Below are 26,312 nucleotides of genomic sequence, written 5' to 3'. Positions count from 1 at the left end.
ATCTTGTAAGTGGGTCACTTTGCCCACTTTAACTGTATTCAGCATCTAATTTTTTACCATAAGAGAACAAACTCTCATTCTTTATAAGGATTAGTTTACATACTGTAGGAAGTTGGCTCTGTATGTACTATTTCAAAGTGAGAAATAGCATGCACAGAGTCCAAGGGTTCCCCTTAGAGGTAAGATAGTGGCAAAAAGAGATAATTCTAATGCTCTATTTTGTGGTAGTGTGGTTGAGCAGTAGGCTTATCAGAGGGTAGTGTTAAGCATTTGTTGTACACACACAGGCAATAAATGAGGAACACACACTCAAAGACAATTCCAGGCCAATAGGTTTTTATATAGAAAAATATATTTTCTTAGTTTAATTTAAGAAACACAGGTTCAAGATTTACAAGTAATACTTCAAATGAAAGGTATTTCACTTAGGTAACTTGGGAACTTTGAATTAGCAGAATAGCATGTACAGTTTTCACAAAAATGGCAATAAGCTATTTTAAAACTAGACAGTGCAATTTTCAACAGTTCCTGGGGGAGGTAAGTGTTTGTTAGTTTTGCAGGTAAGTAAACCACCTACAGGGTTCAAAGTTGGGTCCACGGTGGCCCACCGTTGGGGGTTCAGGGCAACCCCAAAGTTACCATACCAGCATCTCAGGGCCGGTCAGGTGCAGAGGTCAAAGTGGTGCCCAAAACGCATAGGCTCCAATGGAGATAGGGGTGCCCCGGTTCTAGTCTGCCAGCAGGTAGGTATCCGCGTCTTCGGAGGGCAGACCAGGGGGGTTTTGTAGGGCACCGGGGGGGGGACACAAGTCAGCACAAAAAGTACACCCTCAGCGGCACGGGGGCGGCCGGGTGCAGAGTGCAAACAGGCGTCGGGTTTGCAATGGAGTTCAATGGGAGACCCAGGGGTCCCTTCAGCGAAGCAGGCAGGCAAGGGGGGGGCTCCTCGGGGTAGCCACCAGCTGGGCAAGGGAGAGGGCCACCTGGGGGTCGCTTCTGCACTGGAGGTCGGATCCTTCAGGTACTGGGAGCTGCGGGTGCAGTGTCCTTACCAGGCGTCGGGTTCTTAGAAGCAGGCAGTCGCGGTCAGGGGGAGCCTCTGGATTCCCTCTGAAGGCATCGCTGGGGGGGGTCCAGGGGGGGGTCAACTCTGGCTACTCACAGGGTCGCAGTCGCCGGGTAGTCCTCCCTGTAGTGTTGTTTCTCCGCAGGTCGAGCCGGGGGCGTCGGGTGCAGAGTGCAAAGTCTCACGCTTCCGGCGGGAAACGTGTTGTCTTTAAAAGTTGCTTCTTTGTTGCAAAGATGTTTCTTCTTTGGAGCAGAGCCGCTGTGCTCGGGAGTTCTTGGTCCTTTTAGATGCAGGGTAGTCCTCTGAGGCTTCAGAGGTCGCTGGACCCTGTGGAACGCGTCTCTGTTGCAGTTTTTCTTGAAGTGGGGAGACAGGCCGGTAGGGCTGGGGCCAAAGCAGTTGGTGTCTCCGTCTTCTCTGCAGGGCTTTCAGGTCAGCAGTCCTTCATCTTCGGTTGCAGGAATCTAGGTTCTGGGAGCCCCTAAATACTCAATTTAGGGGTGTGTTTAGGTCTGGGGGGTTAGTAGCCAATGGCTACTAGCCCTGAGGGAGGCTACGCCCTCTTTGTGCCTCCTCCTTGAGGGGAGGGGGGCACATCCCTAATCCTATTGGGGGAATCCTCCATCTGCAAGATGGAGGATTTCTAAAAGTCAGAGTCACCTCAGCTCAGGACACCTTAGGGGTTGTCCTGACTGGCCAGTGACTCCTCCTTGTTTTTCTCATTATCTCCTCCGGCCTTGCCGCCAAAAGTGGGGCTGTGGCCGTAGGGGGCGGGCATCTCCACTGGCTGGAGTGCCCTGGGGTGCTGTAACAAAGGGGGTGAGCCTTGGAGGCTCACCGCCAGGTGTTACAGTTCCTGCAGGGGGAGGTGAGAAGCACCTCCACCCAGTACAGGCTTTGTTACTAGCCACAGAGTGACAAAGGCACTCTCCCCATGTGGCCAGCAACATGTCTGGCGTGTGGCAGGCTGGTAAAACTAGTCAGCCCACACTGGAAGTCGGGTATGTTTTCAGTGGGCATCTCTAAGATGCCCTCTGGGGTGTATTTCACAATAAAATGTACACTGGCATCAGTGTGCATTTATTGTGCTGAGACGTTTGATATCAAACTTCCCAGTTTTCAGTGTAGCCATTATGGTGCTGTGGAGTTCGTGTATGACAGACTCCCAGACCATATACTCTTATGGTTACTCTGCACTTACAATGTCTAAGGTTTTGCTTAGACACTGTAGGGGCATAGTGCTCATGCACCTATGCCCTCACCTATGGTATAGTGCACCCTGCCTCAGGGCTGTAAGGCCTGCTAGAGGGGTGACTTATCCATGCTATAGGCAGTGTGAGGTTAGCTTGGCACCCTGAGGGGAGTGCCATGTTGACTTAGTCATTGTCTCCCCACCAGCATACACAAGCTGGCAAGCAGTGTGTCTGTGCTGAGTGAAGGGTCCCCAGGGTGGCATAAGACATGCTGCAGCCCTTAGAGACCTTCCTTGGCATCAGGGTCCTTGGTACCAGGGGTACCAGTTACAAGGGACTTACCTGGATGCCAGGGTGTGCCAATTGTGGAAACTAAGGTACAGGTTAGGGAAAGAACACTGGTGCTGGGGCCTGGTTAGCAGGCCTCAACACACTTTCAAATCATAACTTGGCATCAGCAAAGGCAAAAAGTCTGGGGGTAACCATGCCAACGAGACATTTCCTTACATATACATACTACATTAGATTGATTTTGATCTTTTTAGTCAAGGTAGATTGTATTATTATATACACATCCATAATAATAGGATACTGAGCACTGGTTCTCACTTACTGAGACCTTCGGATTTAGTTCTTGGTGACAGCAGCACTGACAGAGTACTGTGCAGCTGTAGAAGGGAGCCAGTGCTGGGGCGATGTCAGTGGCACATACAATCGTGTCCGAGGAGTACTGGCTCTGAAACCTGGGTTATCAGCTGGATCCTGCCTCTAACACAACCCAGCGGAGGGAACGGAGAGGGCCTCAGGGTATGCTGTGTGTGCCTGGACCTGGCAGTGGAGAGGCACATTGAGGAGGAAGAGAGGTGTAGAACATGTCAGGGATTGGGGTCACGGAGGATCCGCAAGAGGATTCCATATTAGGTGGGTAGACTTCCTCCGGAGTTGGAAGGAACCCATGATTCTCCAGGACTCATGAGACCTCTATACGATGATCGCGCTATGAGCCTCATGGTGGCACACTTGTGGCAGGAGTCTCTGATGGCTACAGCAGGCGCACTCGAAGCTTTGAGGAGGAACACAGTGCTGTAAGAAAGTGACACTCTGGAGGAGGTAAGCTGTAAGTGTAACAAACCCCTTGGGCTAAATAATTTCGCTGCTGCCCCAGGGACTGGTTGCCCTTTTTCTGTGAGTGATGCCTGGACTATGAACCTGGAGCAGGAGGTGCAAGGTATAGACCACTGGAGGCCGTATCTAGTGCAGTAAACAATTTAAGGTGGCCTACTGGTCTACAAGACTTTGAAGGGGCAAATTACCAACTGAAAGCAGCAGGCGGTGTATGATTAGCAGGGTGATAATGCTGTGGAGGATGCCAGGTCAGAGAAGCCAGTTGCTTAGTGCATAAGCTCTGTTAATGTTTTTACATTAGATATGCCTGGTGGGCTATCCAGTGTGTTAGTCTCTCCTTGATGCTGAGAAGAAGCCAATTAAAATTGTAAGCTTTATCACTGAATATCTGCGGACGGTGATCACAATGGGTAAGCCCAGGCAGAAGGAGATGAACACCCAGGCTGAAAATGGCTCGTACGTAAGGGGTGGGTAGGGTCATCCTATGAAGATCCTGGAGGCAATCTCAGAATCCAGGGAGGCCAGCCAACTGAAAACTGATACCGTGACTTTGTATGTAGGTATATGCCGAGTAGATAATTGCAGATATTCAGACAGGCAGGCAGGGTGAAGCCACAGAGGAATCACTGAAAGAGATGCATCTTGCCTGCACTTCTTCAAAACAGTTCATCTAGCCTGCAGAAAAAGTTCACCTGCTGGAATACAGGGTGAAGATGCAGAGTATAGAAAGTGCTGGAACAAGCTACGTTGGCCTACAGGAGGGGTATAGGGCATGGTTTCCTATCTTGAACACTGGATGCAGACTGAGGTGGTACCCCAGAAGTTTTTTCTCGCTTTCACTGGGTGCTTAAAGTCATCTCTTGCCGACCACCCAAATGGGGCCTCCCTAGACCAGTAGCGGCCAGGCTTTTCCATTACTGTGGCAGAGAGATTCTTCTGCAAAAAGGCATGTACCACTGGAACCTTTAAGATCGAGAACTGTTCTGTGACACTGTTCCCAGACTATATGGCAGCAGCATAAAAGGGCCTCCTTCCTAGAGGTCAAGAGAGCACTGAGAGAACCTGGTCTGCAGTATTTGTTGATATTCGTAGATAAATATCTAAACTGAAATGTAAGATTGACAATAAATAGGTGTTCTTTTACTGCACCTTCAGTAGCATGGGATAGGTTGGAAATGTACAGAAATGTAATTGATCAGACTTTAATACCCAACTCTCCCAGAGAGAAAGAAAAAGCAGTTAAAGACTGACCAGATCACAAACATACAAAGACAAGGCAGTTGCAGTGATAGTGGTGTCTGCAATTGGTCAACCTGGAACTTCAGATGTAGAGAGCAGAGAGCTTCGGACCTCTGAGTGGCAGTCTGAAAGGGATGCCGCCTCACACACCTCTAACTGCTGAAGACGTGATTCTGAGAGATAAGGTATTTGAGACAAAGGCAACCAGGTGGCAGTTGGACACCCTCTAAGAGATGGAGAATCTATACAGCATCTGTGTAAACTCCTAAGCTGTAGAGAGTAGAAGTCCCCAGAAATAGGGGTGGGTCCATGTATATGATGATGCTGCCATGAAAAGCCCAGTGGTTTTCATTTATCCTGCAAGTTTAGAAAGAACATGACTCTGGGGGACTTGAGAATCGCAACTCTACTTGGTCAGTAGACACGCCCACCTAGATTGCCTTGATCATGAGTCAGACAATAGAATATACTCTCCAATTAAACTTTTCAAGTTTGAGTGGAGGACCGTTGCTGCTCTGCTGTGGAGGGAGGAAACTGGGATTAGTTGTTTGTACTTAATGTTTTATGTTGGGTATCCAAACAGGGGTTTGTTTCCGGAAGTTCCTGGAGAATGGAATATGGGGCCAGAGGCCAAGGTGTGGCAGATAATATTAACCCGGTTCAGTTTCTAGTGGAATTCAAGAACTGTAGAGGAGGCTTTGAGGTGCAAAGGCAGGTCGCTCCAGGGTTTAGGAGCAAGGTAGGAGAGGGCACAACCTCTGGACCGGGTTCTGCATATAAGGAAGGGATAGGGGGTGGTAGGTTATGTTGTTGAGGTACATGGGGTCAATGTTGCGTAAAGCTTTGTATGTGTGTGTGACAATTGCCTGACCACGTACATCGCAGCACGAAACAGAGCGTCCTTTGCCTGAATGAAGAACATATAGTAATCCCCTTTGAGGGAGAATTAGAATCAACCTCACTGCCACTTGAGTTCCCCCATAACCAGGTTCCTGGGAGTCACATCTGACTTCAAACTCTCCTTCATTTACTAGGCAGATGATGTGGTCAAAGGGAGCACTAGCAGCCTAAGCCAGAGAATCCTTCCACTTTTCTAAGAAGAACATCAGGTGGAGTAGACAAGCGGTCCTGTCATGGCTAATTTACACTACTTTAAACATGCTTACAGAGGCTCCCAAAAAACCTAATCAGGCTTCAAAGGTTCCAAAATCAAGCACCAACAATATGTTTGACAATATAAAACCAGACTTGAAATCTCTCTTCTGGTTCCTAGTAGATGCAAGATCAAAGTTTGAAGTTCTTTGCACCATACGCAACTCTTATAGTGGCAGAGGATCAGGATTCATGGGAAACTGCCCCCACTACATGTTCAATAGAAAGTATAGTCAATCTACAATAACACACCTTTTCTCTCGAAGAGCCTTCAGAAGAAATACACATGGAAACTGATTTCTGGGAATCTAGGGAGCCAGACGATGGAACGTACTGAACCCAAGGCTAGGGGTGGAACTAGATTTCAACAACTCTTTCAGTAAAGCTGTGGAAACAGAATTGTTGCAGTTTGTGTTTGACTAAATCTCACAATCACAGGAGTAGAGACGGAATGATATCAGACTATGGCTGTTTCTTCACAGACTGGATTCTAACTCAACAACCCTCTCTCTAAATCAAATCAAATCCAAATAAAATCTTTATTGTTTTTTGCCATATCAGACCATAACAAATAGCAGTGCAGGTTAAAAACACAATACTTACAGTAAGAGTCGCAATTAGCTCATGAAAACACATTAAAGAGTGTGGATGGTTCGCTAAATTCAATATTTTTTTTACAATGTCTGCCGCACAAAAGAAACCAACTAGCTTTGTACTTGGGGCATCAAGACAAAGTGCTATCGCAGGGCGGTCAACTTGAAACCCGATATAATGCAAGTGCAGAGATACATCCCTTGGTAACAGTCCTGCAACTAATCGGCACATCACCGCTAAATGCTAACAAAAGAAAGGACTTACTTTATTAGTGTAGTTCGAATTATTACACTAGGTATCTTTAAAGGGGTTGGCATTCTACTGTGGGGCTCAGGTGCAGTAGTGCTACCCTTGGTGCCATCCCCCACTGCTCCAAATGGCATTGGATTACCCTATTTAGGGATGCCTTTGCCATTAGGTTGTCACAGGGTGCGTTAGCAGTACGCAAGTAGGCAGCTGGGCAAAATGTATCTACTTATGAGCTGGCTTCCTCCATTGAAGTGCTAGTGCTTGGCAGTTTTCTGAGTACTTTCCCTTTATGTGGCAATCACAACTGGCTTATGGAAGCTACAGAAAGGCCATCGATATTGTAAAAGGCACAGAACAAACCCCAAAGTTAGTGTTAACAACAGATAGAAGGATAAACAACAAATGTTATAGGTCTGAGAGAGTGTTGATCAAACCAACTTGGGTAAGGTATTTGTGAGAGTTTTACATAACTTATAGTTTGAGTGCCATGCTCGTGCCCTGGTAACAACGCTTCTCTGCACACAACATTATAGTGCTGGTTGGAAACAAAGAGCAGTGCATTTTCCCAGTGCCTTAACTTAGTGGACCACAGCTACTAATTAATTAATATTATACAAGTCCAAAGACAGTATATTAAGTGCACAGTGAGTTCTTGATTTGCAGTTTATCAAAGCAATATGGGATGCTAATTCCGAGTTGTTCCTGGACTGAAGCTCTTGATATCCAAGCTGGGTGAATATAAGACGAGATAGCCGAGACTTATGATTTTATAATCTGTTCTTATGCAGAGAGCTTCTGCTTCATTGCATTTCATAATGTTATGCTGAATAAAAAGTGCCATAGATAGTATTTTCTTATCCATAATGTGTGATGGCAAAGCAGGAGGAAATGGGTTAGTGTTTATGGGCCTCCCAAGGATCATATCTGCTCCCTCATAAGGCTTGGTGACCATCTTTTAGTAACTGATGCCACTTGCAATGTGCCCCGTCTGAATTTTAGATAGAGAGTTCTCTTTTCTGCTGGAAACATTTCGTCTTAGAAGGTTTCAAAGTTGCTGGTTTGTTTGAATGGCAAAAAGCATTTTATCAGACGACCTGCTCGGCTTAGCTTTGCTTGATTAATATGTTCCCATTTTGACTTTATAACCAGATTGCGGCTAGCCTTTGTGATGGTTCCCTGATGGATGGAGCCAGAGATCCTCTATGCCGATGTTGTGAAAAACAGTTGATATATGGGTGACCAATGGTATTTTGTGATGATTTTGATTCGTCATGATATCCAAGAGTGTGGATCGTAAGAGGAAAGCTCACCTTCAGACCACATAAGGATCAAGTACTTTAACGATGCCAATGTGATGTGATCCTTGATTTTTTTCGACATAAAGATCCGCTCTCAAAGCGTCCATTGGTGTTCCCCAGCCTAGATGCAGTAGGCGTTGTATGAATATATTTCCAGTGATTTAAACTGATGGGGATTTTCTATACCTCCAGATCTCTGTCCCATAGTACTTGCTACTCTCGCTTTCATTTTGTACATTAGCATTGCCGAGCCTGCTGAGTGGTTTCCGCATGATTTAGCAAATTGCAGCACTGCTCCCTCTTGCAGGGCCAGAATAGTATTGCTTTTGGACAGTTGCGGGGCCCACAAGAGGTTGTCATCCAGACAGATTCCGAAGTAGTCATCAATGGACACATGACCCAGAGGCTTGTTGTGGAGCCTAAAAGTTGCTTTCAAATTAGATTTTTGATTGAGAATCATCTGTTTTGTTTTCCCAACATTGATGGTTAAACTTCTGGTGCCGCAGAATAACTCAAAACCTGCCAGTAAGCGGTGGAGTGATAGATCTGTTCTGGCCATTAGCACTGCACTGTCTGCAAAGAGTACTATTTGGATTGACTCCTACTTCATTTTGGGCACATCTATATTAAGTTTTGTTAATGATTTCACAACAGCATTAATGAAGCAATTAAAAAGGCTAGGTGCTAGGACACAGCTTTGCTTGACGCCACACTGTATTGGGGCTCTGCTGTATATTCGCCTCTGCTACTGTAATTCACCCAGGTGATGTTATTGGAATGTAGTGGAATTATTAGATTTAATAGCTTTTCTGGGATTCCTTGCTCTCTTAAGGTTTGCTATAGTCTGGGGCGATCAACAATGTCAAAAGCTGCTTGGAAATCGATTAAACTAGATAAAGTGACAACTTTTAAGCAATGTATAATTTGGAACAGATGAGATTTAGTCTAAAAACTTGAACCACTCTACTCTGACCTGTCCTGAAACCATTTGGTACGGGGATATTAAATATTTTTCTTCCAGCCACTGCTCCAAGCGGGATAATAACAGCTACCCGAAAGGTTTTCCCACTTCATCAAGCAATAAAATTGGTTGATAATTCCCCACTATATTTATGGCCCCTTTTTTACGTAACAGCATGATTAATGATTATTTCCAGGAGGATGGGATCTCCCTTAAGAGACCAGATGTTATTAAAAGAGCAAGTTAATACAGGTGACCATAAGGTTAAGTGATTGCGGAAGACATTGGAAGGAATTTTGTCCAGTCCAGCAGCTTTACCTGTCTTTTGAACTTGAATCACTTGAGCCACTTCATTTTTGCTGAATTTATCCATTAGCCCCAGAGTTAAATGATGGGGGCATTCACTAACGGACAAAAATAGGGAATTGCAAAAGTGGTCCAAAAGTTGTTGTTCTAAGCTGAGATTTCTGCTAATGTTCGCTTCGGACCAGCTTTCCCGCAGTTCAGTTTTAGTTGTAATGTTTCCATTGGGGTAGTACTTCTCCTAGCGTAGCATGGAACTGCAGGGCTGAAGCGTTTATTTTTCCCAGTGAATGAACTCCTTCCTTCTGATAGAGTATTATGAAGAGGTTTAGCCAAAGTTGTGAGCTTATGTTCAGCTCTAAGTTCTTCAGATGACCTTATCAGCCCCATCTTATGATCTCCCAAAATTTCCTTGATTTTCTTGAGGCTATTAGGTCCAGTAGAGCTTGCCAGAGCTTTTGGAATGGTGTTTCTTCTTAAACATTATTAACTGTTTATACTGCCTTCTGCTGTCACAGAAGAGCTGTTCATTGTGGTCTGACAGATGTCGGTTTTTCACAGCTAAGGAAAGTGGCTTTTTAGTTTTAAGCATTCACATCGTGGCAGTCTAGAAAGTCTAGAGAAGGGTATTACAATAAAGCCTGGGTTTTGTTTTTCTGGCCACAGCCGTCTGCGCCAACAACTCCAAGTTTTTTCAGCTGCTGTTTCCCAGAACCGGGGCTATGATTGAGGATTACAGGGTTATCCATTTGTGACAAGTGTAAATCTTTGAGCCACAATTGTTGTTGATGTCGACAATGTTCTTCTTTGGTGTTAGGGCAAAGTTAGCACTACTTGCACGATAATCTAAAGGGGGGGGGGGGCTCGAATGTGGATGCTTCATGACCAAAAGTAGGGGATCATGATCAGTTTCAATCCTGCCATGAACTTTCATGTCAACAGCTCAGGGCCATGCTTTGATATTTAGCGCCATGTAATCAATGATACTTTGCCTCTGACCAACTCTAAAAGTGGTTTAGGAGGGTTTATGATAGTGTTCAGCCATTCAATGGGTGCATCCTTCTCTCAACTAGAGCTTCCAAGATAAATGCACCCTTCTTTGTACTCAAGCAATGATCTATGGATGGTAGGGGGATGTTCCAAGAGCTATCTTTGTCAATTATCGTCAAGTCCTGCACTACAGGGTGCATTTTTGTATTACAGATGCTACATACCAACAAGCAGTTGTTTTTAGTGCAAGTGTGCCCTACAAGCATGTTCTTTCTTTCAGAACAGCCTCTAGCCATATAGTGCTCTGATGCTCAAAGTATAAGCATATGAAAACTCTCAATAAATAAATAAAAAATATATAAAAGCCCTTACCTAGTTAATTTTTAATGACACAAGTCATTCCACATCTATAAAATGATCAGACTAGACAGTTTATACCTAGAGCAGCACAGGTTAACTTCATAGATTTTTCAAATTATACCAACAATAATGCTTTCCTAAGCAAACCTACCTGCAAAAGAGGGAATACTTATTTATTTCAATTGTAAACGTACCCTAGATAAATAATACAGTAAGCTGGTCAACTGTTAACCATATATCTAACTGAGGGCAGGTCACAGACCAAATAAAAGGCTTGTGTTCCCTACAGCCATTGCAACCTTAACCTAATGGCCTACTGTTGAGAATATTTTCTTTGATGTGATACACACTTTGATAACAGCTATTCAGATCTTGATTTTGTTTCTAGTATCTTTCATTTCCTAATAGGGCCTCAAAGTACTCTGAAAGGGCAGGCTAGTCCTATATTTAATGCCTAGGTAAATAATTCAACAAAATGGATGTTGCAGTGTTCTAAGGTGACTATTATTCACATGAGTGTTATGCAAAAATCACCCTTTTCTCTTTCAGACTTTATTAATATATGGACCAATGAGTGTGGGAAGGGGTGGAAGAAATGTCATTGTTGAAACATTCTCACGGCCAGCCACTGTTTCTCATGGTTACAAGGATGACCCAGACTCACTGCCAAATGCACCAAATTGATGCATCCCTCCTTTCCACACACATATATTGCAGCTGACATCTGGCTTGTTCTCCCCCATTCACTCTCTTAGGTTTCCCTAGATATGTTATGGCCCTGTAAAGTTCTCCAGTGCTCCCTGAAACTACGTGTTAAATAAAAGACAGGAATAAAACAATATAAACAAAGTTTGGACCTGAAAATAAAAATAATTTTGCAGTGATGGTGAACTTCACCCACAAATTTGTAATAATACAGAAGTTTGTGACACCATTTTAACATATCAAGTAATGTCATTTTAACTTGTTTACCTTTTAAATTGCCAGGTTGCAGACTCAGTACTTTTTCACAATCATTCAAAGCATTTTGCCAGTTCTGTCTCTTGATTTCTGCTTGAGCTCTGTTGTTATATGCAGTTATGGTGGGCTGGGCTGATATACTTCTAAATTAAGAAAGTAAATTAGATAAATTGAGTAAGGTATGCTTTAGATTGTCAACAATAAAATGCAATGACCTTATTTAATAAAATACCTTCATAAATGATATAAAGTATGTGCATGCCTATACAAATATGTACAAGACTTAACACAATATAATCTAAAAATCATGGAAATTTCCCTATGACAGAACAGGAGTTACAGGTAAGAAACAATGTCTTCTCTCGTAGGGTATTTCCATGTATAGTCATAAGCACTGAATACAGTAGCAAGCCCATCCTCACAAATCACTGTGGAGAAGACAGAGCATCACTTAAACGGTTTAAGCAAACAGATTTCAGAGGGAAGTGTGCCCTACATGAGCATCTGCTCCAGCATCAGAGTCTAGGCAGTAGTACTTGTTAAAAGTATGTACTGAATTCCAAGTAGCTGCTGTGCAAATCTGTGGAATCTAGATATGCATAGTAAAGCAGCAGTAACCACTTCCCCACTAGCAGAATCTGCTTTAGGTTTAGCTGGAAGAGATTTATAAGCTTTTTGGTAGCACAATAAAATACATAAAACTATTAACCTGAAGATGGATTGTTTGGAGGTGGCTAATACCGTGCGTACCGGACCATAGTTAATAAACAATTGGTCAGTTTGTCGGAATTCCCTTATCTTATAGAGATGAAACTTCAGAACCCTCCGAACATCCAGTGAATGGAGAGAACTTTGTGCTGGAGTAGAGGGATTCTGAAAGAATGTAGGAAATGAGATAGTCTGAATTACATGGAAGTCTGATACTACTTTAGGAAGGACTTTTGTGTGAGTTCTTTGCTAGAATGAACAACAGCGTATGGTTTGTGAGAACCTAGTGTTTGTACCTCGCTCACCAGACAAGCTGATGTAATTGCTACCAGGAAAGCTGTTTTCCACGTAAGGTTTTGTAAGAAAGCTTTGTGGATGGGTTCAAAGGGATACTGGATAAGGCAAGAAAGCACCATATTGAATTCCCAGGGAGGCAAGGGACGCCTAATTGGAGGGAAAACCTTAATCAACCCTCTAAGAAATCATTTTATGACAGGGATTTGGAAAAAAGATGTTTGTGACAATCTCCTGCAGGCAGTAAGAGCTGCCAAATGAACCTTCATGAAAGTGAATTGGAAGCCAGATTTAGCCAAGTGTAGAAGGTGTTGTAGAATCGCATCCTTTTGGCAAGTAATCGGGTCCACGTTCTTTGAGGAACACCAGATGCAAAATCTATTCCATTTGAAGGCGTAAGCGGAGCGAGTGGAAGGCCGTCTTGAGGATCCCCATGCAGTCTTGTGGCAAGGTCAAATGTCTATACTGCACTTGCTCAGAAGCTCTGCCGCCAAACTCAAGGAGGAGAGATTGGGGTGCACTATCTGTCATCCGAATTTTGTCAGTAGGTCTGGCCACCATGGTAGCTTGAGATGTGGACGCTGTGACCAGTGAAGAAGATACGGGAACCACCACTGCCATGGCCACTCAGGAGCAATTAGGATCATCTTGGCTATGGAGTGGAACACCTTGATCAGGACTGACGAGATCAGGGAACCGGTGGAAAGGCGTAGAGAAATTTGCCTGACCAGTCGATCCACAGCGCATTCCCCAGTGACTCTGGATGGTAAAACCTGAAGGCAAAGCTGCAGCATTTTGTGTTTTCCACTGTGGTGAAAAGGTCAGTAGAAGGGGTGCCCCACAAGTGGAAGGTGCTTTGAACGACTTCTTTGTGCAGGACCCACTCATGATTTTTGTTGAGAGCATTTGCCTGCACATTCTGTGCGCCTGGGAGCTGAGTTGCTGTTACCCTGAGGTTCCTGGCCAAAAGCCATTTCCAAATGGTCTGGGCCTCTAGTGACAAGGCTCTGGATCTGGTGCCCCTTTGTTCATTCAGGTAGTACATGGTGGTTGTATTGTCAGTCTGTACAAGCAGGGTGTTGGTGGTGAATGATGGGTGAAAGGCATTGAGCTCTAGATTAACTGTGCAGAGCTTGAGGAAATTGATATGGTATGTCATCTCTGAGACCATGAGCCTTGAATCTGGAGGTGATCCATGGGGGGCTCCCAATATGAGCAACGATGCATACTTCACAGTGGTTTGAGAGGGACCTGTTGTTGGGATAGCATCCCTTGAAGGAGATTGCTTGGAGAACACCACCACTTGAGGGATCATATCGCATGTAAGGAGAGTGTGATCTTGTCCTCGCAGTTGCCCGTCAGCTGGTCCCACTGGTCCTCTATACACTTCTGGAGAGGTTGCATGAGGAGCCGAGCCTCTGGAGTGAGGAAGATACAGGAGGCCATCGAGCCGAGAAAAATGAGACTGCTCTTGCTGTTGGATGATGCACTGTCCTGAGAGTCTGACATTTCTGAAGGATCGATAAGCATCGGTCCTCCGAAGGACACACCTTGCGTGAAGTAATGCAATGTCTGGGCTGGTGTTGATGTGGACTGGTTGATGTTGATGTGAATACCAACGAAGGAGCTGGCAAGTCCAACTGAAATGCAGTTGAGCTTTGTGAAAAGTGGATGGCGTTATGAGCCAGTCGTCTAGATAGGGGTAGATGAAGATTCTGTGTTTTCTTAGACGGGCTGCCACAACAGCCATGCAGAATGTTCTGGGTGCTGACCTGAGGCCAAATAGTAGTACTGCATACTGGTTGTGGTCTTGCCCCACAAGAAATCTGAGAAATATCCGATGGTTCCTGACAATGGGAAAGTGGAAGTATGCATTGTGAAGGTTGATGGAGCAAAGCCAATCCCCCTTCAGACGCGGCCGCTATACTGCAGACTTAGCAGCCTGCTAAGTCCAATTTTTTACTTTCCTTATCTGGAGATGTAGGGAATGACAGAGAGGACTTTTTTAGCAGCCAAAATGACGACAAAGTCGGGTGGAGGATCATTGCGAAGAAATAATGGGTCTTGATCTAAAGGTTGGTATTTCTTCTGAAGCCTGGATGGAGCAGACCTAGCTATTGCTGGAGTTAGGAACAAGTGCATGGCCTGTTCGGGGAGACCCGGGACCAGTGGAATCAATGGTCTGGGAGCAGTACGCGGATGTAGCTTCTCAAAGATTACCAATGTAGACGGTGTGGGTACCGACATCAGTATACTGAGTTTTGCGGCCCTTCAGACTAGCACCTGTTGAAAGGTAGTAATGTCATCAAACCAGAGAGACTTGGTGGCAGTGAGTCTGATAAAGTTGGGGAAGAGGACTGATCAGCATGTCGACAATGGGAGCCTGACCTTTAACATATGGGAAGCATGAGTCGAAATACAAGGGCACCCCGTGTATGGTGTCGATGACAAGAGTGATGGCGTGAACAGGAGCATGTTTGAGGCCTGGGAGCTGGAGTGCTTCTGGGTCCTGAAGCTTGGAAGCAGGAGATACTGGAGGAGGCGCTGACGAAAGAGGAAGCACCTATAGTAGAGGTGGTGGCGTTGGAGGGGGTGAAGCAGTTGGAGGAGGTGATGGAGATGGTAACACAACTAGAGAAGGTAAAGACTCCGACTCCGATGAAGAATACATTCTTCTTCTCTTTTATCTTTCCCTCCTCAACATCAACAAACTCCTAAACGTTGAACTTTCCTGTTGATATTTAGCCCTCGACTGTGACCGTCCACAGTCTCAATGGCAAACCAGCACTCCTCAACGACGAAGCATTTCTCAACACTGTACGCCGGCGATGTACAGAGGGTGTATGATCCCTTGACATCGACTGATGTCCCTTCAATGTCAAGTGTTGTTTCCTTGAGGTCCAGCCAGCTCTTGATGGCGAACATGTTGGTGCCATACCTTGCCTCGAAATTGATCCTCTCAACGTTGACCGGGACCAATGTCTTTGGTTGGAAACACGCTTTTCATACCTTCCACGTCCACTAGAAGCTGAGGGAACAGCCTTGGTGGGAGACTGAACTTCCCTTCATTCTGAAGTCCCATTGGTAGGCGGTATTTGCTGACAACATCTCTCTTCTATTCCTTGAAGGGAAATCTTCTCTCTGTTGTGCAGAGTGCACCTGCAGATGCCACAGGTGTCAGGAAGATGTGATGAAAGTAGGCAGATGATACAGACCTCATGAGGGACTGTTTTGGTCTTTTTCCTGCCACAGGGAGGACACTTACCAAACAAAGAAGGCATTTTAATTGACAAAATGCCTCAGTTTGTCTGGCAAAAAATAATAGGCAAAGGCAGGAGAAGTTAAATGACGTCAAGTAAAGGTGTTGTCACCAATTTCAGACAAACATTTTTTGAGGACAAAAAAAAAAACTATAAAACGTCGAGCTCAATGCTTCAGGTCCTCTCAGCAGGAGCAGGGAAAAAAAACGGAAACAATTGCCACCTGCTGGGCATGATAGGATACTAATGGTCCCTAGGTTCTTAAAAGCACTGTCTCTATTTTAGACATATAATGGCAGCCTATGAGGCTACTCTGCCCTGCTCTATCATAAAAAGGGGTTTGTGAAGAAGATTTATACTATTTGCAAAACATCGTACATTATACACATATGTAATGTATTGGCCCATTTTCGACTTCATGATGAAGAATTGGTACGTTGTAGCTTAGATATATATTGACTGCATTATCTGTCTCTTTCTTAAGTGTCTTTAATACCTTCCTGAAGAAAGGCAAATATCTCCACTGAAGAAGATTTATTAAAGAACTGCTAGGGGGTTCCTGCACATGGGCAGAACTATTCAGTGCTTATGGCTATACATGGAAATCCCCTATGAGAGACGCAGAGGACTATTCCAGAGGTGTACTTGAGGTACTTTTTCCCGCTTAGAGTACATGGGACCTTAAATGTAAAGAATAACACTGACTTAGGGCTTTACAAATTCTGAGAAAATATTCCCTAAACCATTAGGAAAAAGAAACCTAGCCCAAAAGCGGAGACGCCAAGTGTCCCCAAATGTCATAATATGTAAATGTGGCATTGATAGATCTCAACATACACGGCTAGGGTTTATACCTAAAAAATGTGTAACAAATGGGAACAGTACTTTGCAGATGGGATAAATAATTGATCCATGACTAAAATTATACACCACTCCAAGTGACGTTTAGGAATAGGTCCCTTGACATAACTACACAATTGCACTCTTATCCTTGATTCTGATCCCATATTTAAAAAGCAGAACAGTACAGCAGTAGAAACATAGTTTGATGATGTCTTGTTTGCATCAGCGAGATGCAGTTAATTAAAAATTGTTAAAACCTCAATAATGAAATTGACCAAAATAAATATATATATTAACACAAACCCGTATTATCTAACCTGAACGACAAATTAAGTGAAGATTTGCACTTTTTCTATATTTTCTAGACACGAGTCCTATTCGAAATGGACCTGAATGAATGTGTAAAGAGTTGAGTGAAAGCTTCCGCAAAAAATGATTTATTAGTGTCTAGCCTATCAGAGCACAACAGCACTCTGATAGTCTAAAGTTTATTTCGAATAACAGCATGGCTTGGTAATTTGTTATGTTCTTAAAAACATGCACATTTGTTTGGTGAAGTAGCATGACAGTTGGCACTGAGATACACAACGCCTGCCATAGTGAGTATTTTTTGTAAGCTGCAAATACATTTTAATTCTTAAACTGCCACATGCGGTAAAAAAAACAAATAACTTAAATAATAGCTTCACAAAGTATTTTACTTTAATGCAATACAAATCTTCTAAAACTATGCATCAAAAATGCATCAATCTACATACACCAATTTTTTGTAAGAAATAAATAATCAATTTTCAAACAACTGGGTAGATGCAGAGTGATCTATTTTTCTAGAACAATTTTCACTAAAACAAAATCGATTTGGAAAAATATTCATTTTCATTGTAGCTTTTATAAAAGTCTAAAGGCCAAAATTAACGTGCAAAGTACTTAAAACTCTCAGTTTGGCATGTGTTCTGTAGATATTGTGACCCAAGCACAACTGGCATTGGGCTGATTCTTAAGTAACAAATATTTCGTAACAAAGAACTAAAGCGGGAAATATATGAGATTCCACAGTAAAAGATCTAACGCTGCCAAGATTTGTGAATACTTCATATTGAAGGCAACCTGCAGCAAGCATGCTTTTTCTATGACAGGCCTTTTCCATATTACAGATAAGAATATAACATTGATATCCTTTTAAAGAATATTGAAACGTATTTGTATTACAACAAGTAGTTCACCACTTTCCTTTGGCCTGGCCTTTAACCCGTTTGGATCAGCCAAGGCTGGTGTAACCTGCGTCCTTAAAGCTGTGACTATATTATTTTTCAATGAGCTGTTCTGTATAAAACTGAAGTGATCCTGATGCTGTAGGAGACTAGAATTTCAGGGCATTTAGTGTCTTACAGTCATTCAAATAAAAATCAACAGTGTCCGGAAGAATAATTGACTTACCCATGGTAACACTCTTTTTGGTGTATAATCTAACCGTGGATTTCTTACCTTGTGAATATTTCCCAAGCATAAGACTAGATCAAGAAAATTTAAAACAGTACTCGAGCACAACTAGGTGGCATTCTGTAACTTTGCACAGAAATCGTTCACTTCCGAAAGTGATGACCAGAGCTGCATATAAGCGCCACCCATACCTGAAATCAGCTGCTTTCTAGGCTGTCCTCCGGTATAGAGCCTATCGGCATATTGGCATCTCCAGTGTGAAGATTTCTAGACAGGAACCTTTTTAGATGGAAAATAATCCAGTTCACAGAACGGGGAGGACAAAGGGTTGGTCAGAAATCTGCAGTTAGCAAGAGCATCTACTGAAGGTAAGTAACTTGTTCTTCCAATGGAGACTTCTAACTGCAGATTCCTCATCTTGTGAAAACATACTACTGTATAGCAGAACCTCCCCAGGTAGTGGGCTTGTGAACTGGTTCAGAACAAAAAGTCCTGCTGGACAGAGCAGGAAAAATGTCCCTCTCAACAACCTATCAAGGCAGTAGCGCTTCACAAACGTGTGTACCAAAGCTCACATAGCTGCCTGACAAATGTCCAGAGCAGGCTCCCCACTTGCCAGTGCAGAGGTAGCAGCTTTAGCTCTGGTGGAATGAGCCAATAAGCGTTCCGGGGGACTGCTTTTTAGCTAGTCCTCAGCAGATCCTTTTGCAAAGAACAATCCCTCAAGATATGGTTTATTTTTGCAGTGCCTTACCTTACCTACGCTCTTTAAATCCCCAAGACCTGATCATCTACTCAATGTCCTGTGCAGAAATCAGTATAAAAGCTTAGTGCCCTCGAAGGATACAAACAGTGGAGTCTCCTCTCTTCCTTAGTTTGGGTGAGGTGGAGCAAAAAATGCAGGAAGGAAGATAACCTGCCCGACATGAAAATAAGTGACCACTTTGGTAGAAAAGAAGCTATGGTCCTCAACACCAACTGATTTATAAAGAGCGTAATATAAGGTGGCATGAGAGAAAGAGCCTGCAGCTTGCTCACACGCATTGCAAATGTTATGGTGATGAAGAACGAGTTACTTACCTTCGGTAACGACTTTTCTGGTGGATACATTAGCTACCTGTGGATTCCTCACCTCATGAATACTCCCATGGCGCCAGCATTCGACGGAAATCTTCTTACTAGTCTCTGCACGTCGACGAGGACGTCACTCTAGCCCACGCGACGCCGTCTGACGTCATACAGGCAATAAGAGGTCCTCGACGACGTGCGGACGTCAGTACCAATCATTTTTTACGTGCATGAGAACAACCAGGCAATGCAATGAAAGAGCAAGGCAACATCCCATTATATTGCAAAAACACACAACATTGTATGAATAACTGTAAATCTTTTTATATAAATATATATATAAAACTTTCTCTTTTAAAATATATACACACACCAAGTATATACACAAAGATATATACATATATATAAATATATATTATATACACATCTATTGCACCCTCAAAGACCAAGAGGAGCGCACTCAAGGATTACTTGGCAAGACCAGAAAGGCAACGGGGAGGCGGGTGGGACCGTGAGGAATCCACAGGTAGCTAATGTATCCACCAGAAAAGTCGTTACCGAAGGTAAGTAACTCGTTCTTCTGATGGATACAACTACCTGTGGATTCCTCACCTCATGAATAGAGTCCCAAAGCAGTACCACGCCCGGCGGTGGGTGCCTAAATGGTCAAACCAAGAAATCCTGCAGCACTGACCGTGCAAAATGGCCGTCCCTTCTAACCTCAGAATCCAAACAGTAATGTTTTGCAAAAGTGTGAAGGGACGACCAAGTTGCGGCCTTGCAGATGTCGACCACAGGAACACCCCTGGCCAAGGCCGAAGTGGCCGACTTAGCTCTGGTGGAATGAGCTCTAATGCCCTCAGGAGGATCCTTCTTTGCCAAAGAGTAACATATTTTAATGCAAAGAACAACCCACCTGGATAGTGTTCTCTTGTGGACTGCCTTTCCTCTCCTCTTGCCCACGTATCCAATAAACAGCTGATCCTCCAGCCTGAAATCCTTTGATCTATCAATAAAGAAGCTCAACGCTCTCTTTGGATCCAGACGATGCAGTCTTTCTTCCTCTTTGGAAGGATGAGGCGGAGGATAGAACGTGGACAAAGTAATTGCCTGAGCCAAATGGAAGGGTGAAACAACCTTCGGGAGGAAAGCAGCCTTGGTCCTCAACACCACCTTATCCCCATAAAAAGTTGTATAAGGGGGCTTTACTGATAAGGCCTGCAACTCACTCACTCTCCTTGCTGATGTTATAGCTATCAGGAAGACTGTTTTTAAAACCAAATACCTCAAGGGGCAAGAATGCATAGGTTCAAAAGGGGACCCCATAAGGAAAGTCAGGACCAAGGACAAATCCCATTGCGGCATAACGAATGGCTTTGGAGGATATTGATTTAGAAGACCTTTCAAGAATCTGATAACAATAGGGGATTTAAATAAAGATGGTTGGTCTGGAAGACATATGAAGGCTGACAAGGCCGATAAATAACCCTTAATGGTAGCCACTGCACAACCTTTCTGCGCCAGAGATAGAGCAAAAGACAAAACGTCCGATAGATGAGCATGCAAAGGATCAATCTGCCTCTCTCCACACCACGCAACAAATTTAGACCACCTATTAGCGTAGATAGATTTAGTGGAGTGTCGCCTGGCCGCTAATATAACATCCACTACCTCAGGCGGGAGAGAGAAGGAACTCAGGTTGCCCCGTTCAATCTCCAGGCATGTAGGTGCAGACTCTGGAGGTTGGGGTGTAGAACCTGCCCCTGCGACTGCGAGAGTAGGTCTGCCCTGAAAGGGAGACGGAGCGGCGGGCACATTGAGAGTTGGAGAAGGTCGGAGTACCACACCCTCCTTGGCCAATCCGGAGCTATTAAGATTACTAGAGCCCGGTCTTGGCGAATCTTCCTCAATACTCGAGGAATCAAGGGTATGGGAGGAAACGCGTAAAGCAACTGGCCGCACCAGGTTATTTGAAACGCGTCCCCCAACGCTCCCTGCATCGGATACTGAAGGCTGCAGAACAACGGACAATGCGCGTTCTCTCGAGTGGCGAACAGATCTACCCGAGGAAACCCCCACCTCTGGAAGATTAAACGGACTTGATCTGGATGGAGACGCCACTCGTGGTCTGCCGAGAAGTGGCGACTGAGACTGTCCGCACGCACGTTCAAAACTCCGGCCAGATGGTTTGCTATCAAGCAAATCCGATGGTCCTTTGCCCAGGACCATAGTCGAAGAGCTTCTCTGCAGAGAAGGTACGACCCCACTCCTCCCTGCTTGTTTATGTACCACATCGTGGTAGTATTGTCCGTTAGGACCTGTACCGACTGACCACGAAGGGAAGGGAGGAAGGCCTTGAGAGCCAGACGTACAGCCCGTAACTCTAACAGATTGATGTGAAACATCTGTTCCTCTGGAGACCAAAGACCTTTGATTTCCAGATCCCCCAGATGAGCTCCCCACCCTAGAGTGGAAGCATCCGTTAGGACTGTGGTCACTGGTGGCGACTGCTGGAACGGCTTTCCTTGTGAAAGATTGTTGCTTGCAATCCACCACTTCAAATCCACAGCAGCATCTCTGGAGATCTTGACAGTACCCTCTAGATCCCCTCTGTGTTGAGACCACTGCCTTCGGAGGCACCACTGAAGAGCCCTCATGTGCCAGCGAGCATGCGTGACCAACAGAATGCAGGAGGCAAAAAGACCGAGCAGACGAAGGACCTTGAGGACTGGAACTACCGCTCCATTTCGAAACATTGGAACCAAATCCTGAATATCTTGAATCCGCTGAGGCGGAGGAAAGGCCCGACCCAATGTTGTATCCAGTACTGCCCCTATGAACAGGAGGCGCTGAGAGGGCTCTAGGTGAGATTTGGGCTCGTTCACCGAAAAACCCAGGTCGAACAACAACTGGGTTGTTGACTGCAGATGATGCGACACAAGCTCCGGGGACTTGGCTTTGATCAACCAGTCGTCCAAGTAAGGGAATACTGCTATCCCCTTCCTTCTGAGTTCTGCCCCAACCACCGACATCACCTTTGTGAAGACTCGAGGTGCTGAAGTAAGACCAAACGGAAGGACCGCAAACTGATAGTGTTGCGATCCCACCACAAACCGGAGATACTTCCTGTGTGACTTGAGTATCGGGATATGAAAGTAAGCATCCTGCAAGTCGACAGACACCATCCAGTCTTCCATGTTCAACGCCAAAAGCACCTGTGCTAGGGTCAGCATCTTGAACTTTTCCTGCTTGAGGAACCAATTCAAGATCCTCAGGTCCAGAATTGGTCTCAAATGACCATCCTTCTTGGGAATCAGGAAATACCTTGAGTAAACTCCTCGACCCCTTTCCTGCTCCGGGACCAACTCCACCGCGCCCTTTGAAAGGAGGACTTGCACCTCCTGTTCTAGCAACAGGAGGTGTTCTTCTGAACAATACGAAGGGCGGGGCGGGATGAGGGGCGGGAACTCCCGAAAGGGAAGGGTGTAGCCTTTTCCCACAACACTGAGAACCCAAGTGTCCGATGTAACAGTCTTCCATTTGGTGAGAAAATGCTGTAATCTTCCCCCTACAGGAGAGGAGTGAGTGGGAAATGGTGGAAGCCTAAGGCTGCTTCCCCTGCTGCACCCCGCCAGAGGATGAGGAAGAGGCAGAGTGCTGCTGAGAGGCTCCTCTGGTGCGGACCCTACCTCTCCCCCTGAAAGATCTATAGGGATGGGAAGAAGCAGGTTGCTGATATCTCCCCCGAAAGGAAGAGGAGGAAGATCCACGCCCAAATCCACGAAACCTCCTGAAGAATCTGGAAGAGGCCGTGGAAGAAGGAGCTTGGAGCCCTAACGACTTAGCCGTGGCCCTGCTTTCTTTAAAACGTTCCAAGGCCGAATCAGCCTTAGCCCCAAACAGTTTGTCCCCATCAAACGGGAGATCCAACAATGTGGACTGTACATCTGCCGAAAAGCCCGAGTTACGGAGCCAGGCCTGTCTCCTTGCCACCACAGTTGTGCCCATTGCCCTGGCTACCGAGTCGGTGGTATCCAGTCCCGTCTGGATAATTTGGGTCGCAGCAGCCTGGGCATTTGAGACAAGATCCAAAAGACCCTGGGGAAGCTCTGTAAACGAAGAGGAAATGTCATCCATCAGAGCATGAATATACCTCCCCAGGATACAGGTTGCATTGGTGGCTTTTAACGCCAGACTGCAGGATGAAAAAATCTTCTTCGACTGCGCCTCTAGCTTCTTTGAATCCCTGTCCCCAGGCACCGTCGGAAAAGAACCAGGCGCTGACTTGGACGAACAGGAGGCCTGCACCACCAAGCTCTCCGGTGTAGGGTGCCTAGATAGGAAACCAGGGTCAGTTGGAGCCGTCCGATACCTCCTGGCCACGGCTCTGTGAACTGCTGGGGAAGATGCCGGCCTCTTCCACACCTCTAACACCGGATCCAGCAGAGCGTCATTAAATGGTAACAGAGGCTCCGCCGCGGCTGAGGCCGGATGTAACACCTCTGTCAAAAGGTTTTGTTTTGCCTCCACCACCGGCAAAGGCAGGTCCAAAAAACTAGCTGCCTTCCGTACCACTGCATGAAAGGAAGCAGCCTCCTCAGTATATTCCCCCGGGGACGAAAGGTCCCACTCAGGGGAAGTGTCCAGCCCACTGGCCGACTCCAGTCCACGCAGCCCATCACCCGAGTCCTCTAGCTCTCCTTCCTCTAGGGCTCGTTGGTACTCCTGCTCTTCTAATACACGGAGAGCACGTCTCCTTGAATGAAGTCGTTGCTCAATACGCGGAGTCGACAATGCCTCCGCCGAAGTCGAAGATCGGCGCCGATCTTCAGAAGCTACCGACGCCGCATCCGGCGCCACAGGTAACTTCGGCGCCGACGGAAGAGCAGCTGAAGCAGATGGACCCACCGGAGTCACAGGCCGAAATCCCGACGTCGACGGGATGGAAATCCCCGGGGCCAATCCTTCTGAAGCCACCGGAGCGGCCACCGGCGCCGACAGTGGCGCCGAGCCCACGTTCCCAAACGGGGGAAAGGGCATAAAGGGTGCCGGCCGAAGAGGCGCAGGATCACCCAAAGAAAAGGCCAAAGGCCCAGCCGGAGCACCCCCTGGAGCCATCTGTTGGAAGATGGCATACATCGCATTCAAGAATGCGGAACTATCGGCTCCAGGGGTGGGAAAAGCCGGATACTGGGGTGCCTGTCTCGGAGGCGACCCCGACGCCGGCCTCGGCGTCTGCGCCGGAGAAAACACTTGAGGCTCCAATACCTCAATCACCGACGCCTGTCCAGGTGAAGTTGGAGACGCCGGAGAGGGCAACGGCGTCGAAGGATGCGGCGTAACCGTGGGACTGACCTCCCATGTCCTTCGGCGCCGATCCGGAGACCTGGAACGAGTCTCCTTTGAATGACGCCGAGATTCTCTACGGCGCCGGGAGTCTCGATGACGCCGATGTCTTGGGGAAGAAGACTTCTTGTGATGTTTCCCCTTTGACTTGGCCATAAACAGCTTCGCCTCACGTTCCTTGAGGGCCTTTGGATTCATGTGCTGACATGAATCACAAGTCGAGACGTCGTGGTCGGAGCTCAAACACCAAAGGCAATCGGAATGAGGATCCGTCACCGACATCTTGCCTCCACACTCACGACAAGGCTTAAATCCAGACTTCCTCTGCGACATTATTTCCACAGCGAAAGACTACGCAGTAAGATATACACTGTAACTGCAAGAGTAACAGTTGCTCCCTCGAAGATAACCGTTTCGAATGCACGGAAAAAAGGGAACTGACGTCCGCACGTCGTCGAGGACCTCTTATTGCCTGTATGACGTCAGACGGCGTCGCGTGGGCTAGAGTGACGTCCTCGTCGACGTGCAGAGACTAGTAAGAAGATTTCCGTCGAATGCTGGCGCCATGGGAGTATTCATGAGGTGAGGAATCCACAGGTAGTTGTATCCATCAGAAAATGGCTATTTTCAACATAAGAGGTCTCAATGGACAACTATGCAGTGGCTCAAAAGGGGTGCACATAAAAAAATTAGGGACTAAGTTCAAGTCCCAAGGTGGCAACACAAATGGTTTGGGGGGGAAATAAATGCTGCAAACTGTAGGAAAGTAGCACCTTTCTGGCATAGTTAACCCCAATTTTTGCCTGGTTTCGGCATGTTCAGACTGTAGTACACCGGGATCCTGCTAACCAGGACCCCAGTGTCAGTGCTCTCTCCCCTAAATGTAGTTGAAAGGTAACTTTTACACCCCTCAATTAGCAAACTGGTGCTCCCATGTAAGTCCTGAGTATATGGTACTTCGGTACCCAGGGCATTGGTACACCATGGGTGCCCCATGGGCTGCAGCATGTATTGTGCCACCCCTGGGGCCCACACAAACTGTGACTACAGGCCTGCCATTGCAGCCTGTGTGAAATGATGCATGCACCTTTCATTCCAGGTATAAGGTTTACATTATATCATGATCCCTGTACTCTGTCCCTGTAAGTCACCCCTAAGGTAGTCCCTTCAGCCCAAGGGCAGGGTACATGGTTGTAAGTGTGAGGGCACCCAAGAATGAGCAGAGGTGCCCCTACAAACCACAGACTCCATTCCCTGGGCTTTGTAAGTGTGGGTAAGCCATTTTAAGGTAAGAAGTGGACACTGGTCAACACAAGTTGTTCAACTATATAATAGCTTCACCGAACCTAGGCATGTTTGGAATCAAACATGTTGGAATCATGCAACTACATCAATTCCAGTGTTAGTTGCATTATACCATGTACTTTGGGGTTCCCTAAGGGATCCCCAGAAGTCTGCCTTTACAGCCTTGCAAGGTCTGCATGTCAGCCCGTGCTGCTGCTGACCCCAGACACTTTTCTGCCATCCTGCTGCTGGGCCTAACTCGGGCAGGGGAAGGCAGAACAAAGGATTTTCTGTAAGATAGAGGTGGGACCACCTCCTCTTTAGAAATAGATGTCTGTGGGCTGGGGTGGGGGTGCCTCTGAGCGCCACCAGACTGCTTTGAAGGGCACATTTTGTGCCCTCCTTGCACAAACTGGTTTGCACCTGTGCAGGAACCCCAGGTTCATGGTCAGGCGCAAAACTACACATGGGACAGGGGAGTCACCACCCCACTGTTCAGCTCCTCCCCTAAGGAGGTGCACAGATCTCTGCCAGGTGGCCACTTGATTCTGCCATCTTGGAAATAAGATGAGCAGA

General features: G+C 45.9%; 1 protein-coding gene across 1 annotated transcript in view; it reads right to left on the bottom strand.

The window, feature by feature from the left end:
• SPAG1 (sperm associated antigen 1) overlaps positions 1-26,312 on the bottom strand; it is a 697,262-nt gene that overhangs the window by 444,115 nt on the left and 226,835 nt on the right. Inside the window, exon 8 of the mRNA XM_069220554.1 lies at positions 11,506-11,636. Coding sequence (XP_069076655.1) covers positions 11,506-11,636 — 131 coding nt within the window. The remainder of the gene's footprint in view (positions 1-11,505; positions 11,637-26,312) is intronic.

The sequence above is a fragment of the Pleurodeles waltl genome, chromosome 2_2 (genome assembly GCF_031143425.1).
Source record: "Pleurodeles waltl isolate 20211129_DDA chromosome 2_2, aPleWal1.hap1.20221129, whole genome shotgun sequence".
Classification (NCBI taxonomy): domain Eukaryota; kingdom Metazoa; phylum Chordata; class Amphibia; order Caudata; family Salamandridae; genus Pleurodeles; species Pleurodeles waltl.
This window is presented reverse-complemented; position numbering and strand designations above follow the sequence as displayed.